At 48.1% G+C, this 9,832-nt stretch overlaps 1 protein-coding gene across 2 annotated transcripts in view; it reads right to left on the reverse strand.

The window, feature by feature from the left end:
• Positions 1-8,813, reverse strand: part of GPC3 (glypican 3) — a 3,264,744-nt gene extending 3,255,931 nt beyond the window's left edge. For both annotated transcript variants that reach the window (XM_085606673.1, XM_085606674.1), the window contains exon 1: positions 8,378-8,813. In XM_085606673.1, the coding sequence (XP_085462799.1) occupies positions 8,378-8,537 (160 nt within the window). In that variant the 5' untranslated portion in view covers positions 8,538-8,813. The remainder of the gene's footprint in view (positions 1-8,377) is intronic.
• Positions 8,814-9,832: the final 1,019 nt, after the last annotated feature.

The raw sequence follows: 9,832 nt of genomic DNA on the forward strand, positions 1-9,832 counted from the left end.
TTGGAATTCATCATTTTTTATTTAGGGTACCAGGTTATATAAAAAAAGGTTTGGGGTGGAATAGCCCCACCATGTAGTCTGGTAGTTGGTTGTTTCACCAACAAAGTTCTGGAGTTAGAACCACGTGTCAAGTAAAAGTGCGGAAAGATGTTGACCCTCTGCTTTGTAGGGCAAGCACCATATCAAACATTATTGGCAATCTAAGATTTTGAGATTTTTAGCTTCTTACTCAATTTTAGTTGGTGGGTAAAAATAATCATGAGATTTAGTGAGGACAACAGATAAACAGTCTAAAAATAGGTACAGAGGAGACCAGGGATCAGGGCCGGACTGGGAACCAAAACCGGCCCTGGCAAAGTGCTCGTCCATGATGGAGCTTAATGAGAGGGTACGGGCAGGGTCGTGTACTGTAGCACAGACAATAGAAAAGACGACACGGGAATTAGGAACGGGACCAACAGGTGTACATCCAAAGTACTCTTTGCAAATAGAACGCATGTAAAGGGCTAAACTGGTCTAGGAAGCCTCTGCATATGTGTGCCGGGCCCCTGACTGTTAACAGGTCGTGCAGGTTAATACTTTTTGACATAAGGCACAGGAAACCCTGAATGGACGCAAATTAGAAATACCTAAGTGGGGAATCCTGCATAGGAGCCAGAAAGCTGGGGTTTGGTGTTTCGAATGTGATATATCAGTTAAGCGGCTCATTTTATGCTTCCTCAGAGGTAATATGCAATTTGGGTGAATGAGGCTGTCTCCGCATACTGACACCAGCAGCAATATTCATTAATGAGAAATTTAGATACTGCTGCCAAAAAGAATGCCTATCGCAGCTCTGAAAGAAGCACAGATAGGATGCGGAGTCATGGAAACCCCATTACAACAACATGTGTTTGTCCGATCTGAAATTCCTGAGAGCTTGCACGTTGTGTTCAACTGACTAACCATTATCAACACACTTACTTACTCAGAACCATCAGAGTATGGTTTCGTTCACAGGAGGCACCGGCAGAAAGGTTCCGATGCACTGGAGAGGATGATTCAATGGCGTTCATGTCGCCGAGGTCAGGTGGGTCACGGCAGATTTCCACCTCTCTGAGGTTCCTGTGGCATTCCTGACGCTCCACGCTCTGGATTCGGGCTCTGACCAGCACTGGCACACAATGGAAGAAGGAGGGGCCCGATGGGGGGAGGGAGGGAAAGTGAAAGCGCGCCATGCACGCGTTGTGCTGAAACGCCGCGAGCCGTAAGCGTGCACATCGCCTGTCCGGGTAGGCATGGCGATCAGGAGACAGGAAGGAAACAAAATATGCCTCACTTCCAATGAAAAGCATGCATTTTTGACCCGCGCCAATCAGAAGCATGGGTGCGGCTTCCACCCCGCTTCCAAAGCAAAACCGACGACAATAGTCACGCAAGCGAGCAGTGCATGCGCTGCGTCGCTAAGCGAGACCTAAAAAGGGACAGGGACTTTAACAGCAGCATTGGCTGACTTCAGGATCAGTAATATCTAGAACGAATTTTCCAAGTCTGGCTGACTGAGACTACTTTTTCTATGTAAAATTCGACATCTTTGGAATTTAACACATACAATACTTGAACTACACCAACGGTTGCCACTTTACAACTTACATAGATTTCCGATGCCTCTCTATTTTGTCTTGCACCGTGTGCTGATATCTGACCTTTAAGTCATTTTCAGAGCTCTTAAGGTGATCTTTTCTCGGACCTGTCCAACGCACCGCTACCCCACTACTGGGACATCCACAGAGCGTCCACAAAGCACCTCAGTTCGGGTTTGCTGAAGGTTCCCGTATCCCAGCACCAACATTCACAGAACTTTAACAAAGCCACTCTGGACTGACTTACAGTATGCGACGGAACCTAGTGCTGAGCCACTCATGGAATCCTAATAGTTAATTTGGCTCAACGATTAACCAGTAGGTTTACAGCTTCAGGGAGGGCGAATTTAGCAGTTTATCACTTTGAGGTTGATAATACAAGAAACATTGAGTTTAGTAATGACATGTTAACTGCCTCGAGGTAAATCATTGTATTCATGTTTTACTGTTGAAGAAAGCAATTTACACAATAAAAAATAAAAAAAATGTAATTCCAATTACAAATCAAGAAAGGATTTTAAAAATGTATATAGTCGCAGTCTTGGGTCAGTGCGTCAGAAAGTGTGGTAGGGTTAAACTCTATAAAAATGGGCGTTAAATAGAGTTTTGGTTTGACAGTAGACCTAGACATAAAAAGTAAATGGTTTAGTTTAGAGTGGGAGAGCCACCGAAGGCTCGCGACAGATGCCTGGCTCTGGCTCAGCTCAAGGTCTTCTTGGACACCCAAACCCAAACCGAGCCGAGCTATCATTTGGCTTCTGCCTGCTACCCATGGTGTAGCTTCTTATGCCAAGAATGAAAAAGAAAGTCTTTCATTGCAAAACAGGAGAATGAGAAACCCATCTAGTGGCTGAGTTGCACAATGTGAAACTAGAAAAGCTGGGATCAATCCCTGCTTCCCTGCTTGACCAAATTGTGTGAGCCTAGGCAAATGTTTTATTTAGTACCCCGAGCCTCCTTTTCTCATTGTTACATAAGACAGCATCTTCAAATACATTTTCGCGGAATGTGCACTGTACAAAAACCTGTTCTGATTGGTTAAGTTGACTATAACATTGCTCCATCAACACTAAGGGGTTGATTACGAGTTTGATGGTGTGGCAGCGGGGCCGCACCGCCAAACCCGTGTGAGAATCGCCAGCCAAATAATGACTTTTTTGTCATTGGCGGGTGATTTTGTTGCCGTTCCCATGGTGGTGCCTATAAAATCAAAGGAAGTTCCAACACGGCATGGACTCGAAAGTCCATGCCGAGCTGGAAATTCTGCGCATGCACAGTGTGCCTCCACAAGGTGTGAGGCACAACGGGGCCCTACAGGGTCCCCTTTCTTTCATCTCCGCCACTGTTTTCATGGAGGAAAGAGCTCCATGAAATCAGCGGCAGAGATGAAATTCGCAATATGCTTGGCGGGACCGCAGGATCCCGCCAAGCATATAGATGCCTCTTGACCTCCTGCAGTCACCAGGGAACAACGGTTCCCTGGCAGAGTCGGCGGTCACAGGCCGGCACGGCCACTAGGTTTGTAATGTGGTGGTCGCAAGACTGCCACCGCCGCGTCACCATGAGTCTGGCGGTCCTCGGACAGCCAGACTCGTAATTAGGCCCTTAGAATCTAAGCCACGCAGATGGTGCACATCACAGCGGACTTGCCTTTTAGTTCACTAATGGCATGGAGTGCGGGGGCAGAAGGACATGAATGTTTCTGTTGATTTCCCAAACCTATCACTTTTAATAAATACCTCTCAATTCAGTGATATCATCTGATCTACTAAGATGAAACGCTACCTCGTGTTAAAGAAGTGCATTTTTTTAATGTTGAAGAGATTTTATCTTAGTTTTACATGATCTTTGCTGCACAATTTACATGGGAAACATTTTCACTTCTCGACTCGCCCCTTCGCTCTGAGAGCCAAGCCAGAGCCTTGGCTCGGCTCTTCCTGTTAATTGGTGGGCTAGCGCTCCTCTAGTCTGGATCTCTGGTCTTGCAGTCACAGAAGGGCAAAACGGGTGTTTCGAGCTACTGGCACAAGTGAGCCATTTATTGTCACCAATGTGCAGGTTCCCCAATTTAAAATTCGTAAACAGCCTTGCCACATCAGTTTGTAGCTCGGCTGCTGAATAATATTGATCTACCCCCAATTTCACAAAAGTGCAATTAAAATATACATATATATTTTAACAATGATAGAATTCCAATTTGCAACTTTTACTTCTTGCTATCTTTCATAGCCATACTTTCTTATTAATTGTAGAGCGCTGTGGCAGAATCTCCGGTTTAGTTATTCCCAAAGTAATTCCCTTCAAGGATGCTGCACAAAGGATATCTTTTTCATGTAACCCATGGACCGCTGCATTGAAAGGCATACACGAAGCCGCTCAAAGATATCCAGCCATCCCGGGGTGCTATGCATGGTGGGTAAAAAGAGCTGGAGAAAAGCTCTCAACACACCAGCGAGTTCAGCAGACGCCAAGGAAGCCGTACCCTGCAAGTAACTCATTCCGATCCCAATGAGATCTCACAGGAGGTGCAGATCTGCAGCAGTAAGTAATCCATCCAGACACGGAGTGCAGCCTCTTTAGTAATAGTAACTAAGGTGGTTTCAAACATTTGCTGCACAGGAGGCGGTGAGGGGACGTGTTGTTCCTGCTGACATGTTTCTGTTAGCAGAAGCGTCATAACCATGGGGTACCGTGCACAGATCAGTGTCTCTAGGGAGGGAGTGCTGAGGCCAGATTATGAAAAGCTGAATGTGACGAGGAGGGGGTAGCAAAGTGGGATTTGGACATTTCTACACACCACACTGTGCAGTTATGTTGTACATGAACTAGCTGCCTGTACGACCCCTCCACTCACCAACTAAACGCACCTTTAAACTGTGTTTTTAAGAATAAAAACATAAAAACTAATAAACTAGATACACACTTGCTAATAATATGCATGAATGACTGGAGCGGTATTAGCTGGTCAGTAGGGGCAAAGACAGGATTTTAACCTCATTCCCAACCCCCACTATAAAAATGTAGTGTGCCAGGTGCCACCATATTATGTATAACCCATTCAGCTAATCCTGTCACTTATGAGGTCAAACAATGCATTATGGGATGCGCAGTTTCCCTTTTACCATTGTAGGTATGGGCTCAAAGACACCTCCATGCAGAGGAGTGTTAGCTAAAACTCCACTTCCAGCTGAAGGTCACACTTATGACGTGGGTAGGGTGACCAGATAAGTCCCTGTCATTGAAACGCAACTTTTTGAGCGCTGATTTTCAAATCAGTGCATTCTGGGAGCTATAGTCTTGGTTCATTATAATTGAGCCAATTGGACTAACACACTTGAGAACAATGACATGTAAGAGCAAACCCTGGAAATGGAAAGGTGCTCCGTTGACATGGAGGCACCTGGCTAGAGATGGGCGAGCCAGCGAAAACTCAAGCCAGGCTTGAGTAGGATGCCCGGCTATGGACCGGCTCAAGATATTCTTGGACCCTCTTGCCCAAAACTAGTCAGGCTATCATATGGCTTCAGTCTGACATCACGCTCTAACCTCGCACACCAAGAGTAGAAGACAAAACATGAACTTTTATTATGAAACAGGAGACAGAAACATAGACCCATCTAGAGGCTGAACTTTGCAATGTGAAACGAGAAAACCTGTTATAAATCCCGGCTGCTCTGCTCCCAAATTGTGTGACTGTAGGCAAATATAATTTTTCTTTATTATCACATATGAGAGCACCTTTCAATACGAGAGTTAAGGGCGTGTGCCGTACAACAACTTTTTGTGTTTTATTTAACAGACTATAATGTTGCTTCATGTATGATTAAAATCTATGCCAAATTTAAATTCCATTATCGTCGGGAGGGGTAGGAATGTTTCTAAGTTCATCTTTAAAAGCAAATGATCTTAAATACCCCTCAATGTGGCAATCTAAGCAGATTTACTAAGGAGTAACGCTTCTGTGTGTTACATAAATATGGTTTTTGGAATTTTGAAGAGACGTATCATATTTTGACATGATGTTTGCTGCAGGATTTACAGCCCAAATATGTTCAAGGCTCGGCTCGTGCACAGGCTCTTAGAGCCAGGTCAGAACCTTGGCTCGGCTTCCCCTTTTGTTGGCTCGCCCAGGCGCGCAACACCCATTGGACTCAAAGGGCTTCAGCCCCCCCCCGTCGTGTGTGGCAGCCCGGGATGAGACACCTTCCCGGGCAAAAAAGCGTCCGCACCCGAGCACTTCACAGGTCTTTAAAAGACCATTTGCATGTTAATGAGGCCTCGCTGTTGTTTGACCCCTTCTAAGAGCCCCTGCAGCTCCACTCTGCCTATTGCTTAAAGTTCAGCCCCCCCGAAATTGTTTCTCAGCCCCCCCCGAAATTTGGCTCTAGTTGCGCCTCTGGGCTCGCCCATCTGTACATCATATCACCTAAGTCATTGGGGCCATCCGTCAGCCATATAAAACCCAAAATATAAAGTTGTGTCTTCATTCTGCAGCCTATCCTCGTGCTGTATCGGAGCACGTGCGCACAGTACCGCGGTCACTTCGCGATAAGGAAACCGCCTGCATCCGTGAGAGCTGCGTGCCGCGTGCTCTGGACACGCGCCGTCTTCGCGGCTTGGGTAGTGCATTGTGTGCAGAGGGAACGTGTAAAAAGAGCATCACTGGAAGCACGGGTTACAGGTAAACAATGGGATGCACTCTGTCTCGATGGCATATATATTCCAAGAATCTGCCACTGTCAGTGCAAAGCCAAGCTTGGCACAGCCCCGTACGTTAGATGCGCAGCGTTACCGAAACATGCACTCTTTTGTACACGCAATCTGCATGTGCGTTTCACAGTCAGTCGTGTAGGTGGGGTTTTTCGGTCCCCGAGTTTGGACGTGGCCACATACCGACCCCCACCCCCAGTCCTTCATAACATAAGTAAACTGAAGACATAGCCGAAGATGTGTTCGTACTATGAGCCGGTTCCAGGTTCAATGGTTGCATGCACACGCGAACACAGTCTCCCTAGGGAAGGGGGTTAAGAAAGTGCTTCGACTCCTGCAGCCGAAAGACAACGAGCTACTCCCGAAACAACCCGCTTTATCTCCTGAAATCGGTGTCAGTAGGTTAACTTGCTCGCCAATGGACTATGCCAGTGACACATACCCAAAACTGGGAGCTAAAGAGGGCCTCTGCTGGCACTGCCAGTACCTTTCTTCGCTAAAGTAGTGTCAGAGGATATAGCCCTCGTTGAAGTCAGCCAATCACCGACACTTTGCAAAACTTCCGACCAGCCAGCTGTATTTCAGTCACAAAGTTCCAGTTGTATGTATACAAGACTTAAATGTCAGGCGACCCTCGCGCCTCGCTCCAGAGTGTAAAGGGTTGCACTGACCCCTCCCTTACTGCCCCTACTATCCTCTACTCTGCGCGCATTGCACAGAGGCTCCACAATGTCACTTGTTCAAAGGATGCGTTTTTAAATGTGCGGTGGCGACTGCTCGCCACTGGTACAGGCGGCCACCAGGGGTGGGCGTGAGCCACACTCTGCTCCTCCTTGCACCGGTGACAACTCCTGCAGGCAGGTGTCTGGACCCCTCCTGCACGCGCAAGAACGGCCCTCTAATCACCACAAGTGCTGGTGCCACGTGCTAGACCCGGAGGACCCCAGCAAGTTTCACATCTCCATCCTCGCGGGTGCAGCCTTTACTGCCAGAGCAGTGTCTTTGCAAGTGCACGCCGCCCCTCCGCAGTCCGTCTTGGTACCAAGAGCCAGTTGTCACAGGTGTTAAGAACATTATCCCTGCAGGCGCTAGGACACGGTCACCACCATTTCTGACATTTCTTCCCATTAAGCCGTTCCCTGCAAATGGCAAAGCTCACTCCTTGGAACCCCAGTGCTTCAAGCCCCTTGCCGGAAATGCTAAAGCACAAACTTCACGCGCTTGACACGCCCTTATCTCCACCATCACTGACAGGTTCCAGTTTAGTGTCAGAGGCATTCATCCCCCATCGGAGGTGGGTGAGCCACTAAAAGCCTGGATAAGCTACGGGTCCACTTGGCCCCTCGAGACGAACTTTCTGTGGCTTCTGCCTGCCAACCCTGGACTAATCTCATACACAAATAATGTAAGACCAAGCACGAACCTTTGATGTAATAAAGGAGAGAAGGCGACCCGGGGAACTGGTTGGCACACCTGGGCAAAGGCGAGGTTCGAGGTCAACCAGATGCAGTGCGGGTCAGATCTGAGGACCAGGTTTGTCCCGGTCACAAGTTACCTTATGTCTAAGTCATAAGGTAACTTGTGACCGGGACAAACCTGGTCCTCAGATCTGTCACAAGTTACCTTATGACTTAGACATTTTCTGAGATGGTAGATACTTCAGCGGTGCCAGGCTGGGTGCAAAGGCAGGTTCCTTGCCAATGGGTTGTGGAATGACAAAGACAAACTGAGGGGCGCAGCAATGTTTTGTAAATTCACGTTTAAAAACTATCATCACTTTTAATTAATACCTCACAATGCAGTGATATAATCCGATGTACTAAGGAGAAACACTTCCATATGTTTACGAAACACGCCATTTTTTTTAATTGGAAGAGAGTTTAACATACGTTTACATGACATAGCTGGATAAATATGCGATGAGGTTCCCTCTTACAAGCCTCTTAGAACCAAGCCAGAGCCTTGAGCCAAAGGTCGACTCTTTGCTGACTCGCCCAACTCTACCCCCCATCCACCTCACCCGTGGAGTACCCGTCCCCTCTCACCTGACACTGGGCTCTCGGGTACGCCCTTCGTCCCGGGCTGGAGTGCGATGAAAGCGGTGCGCACGGCGTGGCAGCCGCCGGCGGGCTGCGACGTGCCCTCTCGGGGGCACAGCATCAAACAGCCCAGGGCTAGCGCCAGCCCGGCTCCCGGCATGGCCATCTCCAGCGGCCGCGGGGAAACTCGAAGCACGCAGACAATCCACGAACAAGTCCAGTCCAAGAGACTCCGGGACAGGCAAACTTTTCAGGTACCTGCGAAGAGAGCGGAGCTGCCGATCAGCGCAGGCACTAGTTGCATCCAGCTCAATAAAGCCCGTATCCGATTGGCGAAGCGCTGCCTGAGGGGGGCGCCTTTAATGGGTGCTCCAGAGATGAAGGGTCGGCGGCTCCTGGAGGAGGATATAGCGCTGGCAGCGCCACCGGGCTCCGCTCAGAAGATGCTCTCAGGCGGCTGCAGGAGAGGCGACGGTACAGTGAGGCTGCAGCGCACCCGTGTGGCCGCTTCCACACGCGCAGCAGGTACCGGGCCCCCTCCCAGCACCGCTGCAGCCTCTCATTGGCTTCTCACTTCAGAGGCCCACGGACACTGGCCCGTCATATTTTGTGACTCGGCGACGCTCTTTTAAGATATCTACGTAAACATAGTCTCTCGGAAAGCTTGACACCTGCATGTCGATTGAGTAGCTACCCTGCTCACAATGGAAAACATTGAGTAATTCTATGAGATCATTGTTGGGAGAGCGGTGGTATTGGGGATACGCCCTGATCGTACGTGGGCACGGAACTCACTTCAAAAAAGAGAAGAGTGATACCAGAGACTAAAATATTGGGCAGCTGAGTACAGCAAGCCCAACCTACGAGCCAGGCTTGCGTTGTTGAGTCCGTTCTACAGAAAAAAAGCCTGCTGGCTGCTGCAGTGAACAAGCATTTGCAATGCAATGCAATAGGTCTCGCATTTGCGAGAGATTAAGCTACTGTCATTGTAAATGACAATGCCTTTTACTGATCTGATTTCAAAACCAACACATAGATGGTTTGCCATTTACAATGCCAATAGCTCAAACTTTTGCAAAGGCGAGACCTATTGCATTGCCAATGCTTGTTTGGAGGATACAGTGAGGGTTGCCCCCCTTCTTTTATGGCGTAAGATGTGGCTGTCTCCCCATACTACATTTTCCAGATTAGTTCTCGAAGACTGTATGGGGCTTGATGGAATGGACTTCACCCCTGGGAGGTTCAGAGACTTTTCACCCATCTTGACACCTCAAATTTGTTTCATTTCCGGAATGAGACCAATAACAGTTCAGAGATTGGTGAAGTCCTCGATTCCAAATTTAGGAATGATGTTTGGTTTACTAGTAGTCAACCTATGAATTTGGTCTGCCCATACCTCAAAATTAAACCTGAAGAGGGGATTGAACCCAGTGGCGGCTAGTGACATTTGAAAGTGGTCTG

The sequence above is a fragment of the Triturus cristatus genome, chromosome 5_2, assembly GCF_964204655.1.
Source record: "Triturus cristatus chromosome 5_2, aTriCri1.1, whole genome shotgun sequence".
Taxonomy (NCBI): Eukaryota; Metazoa; Chordata; class Amphibia; order Caudata; family Salamandridae; genus Triturus; species Triturus cristatus.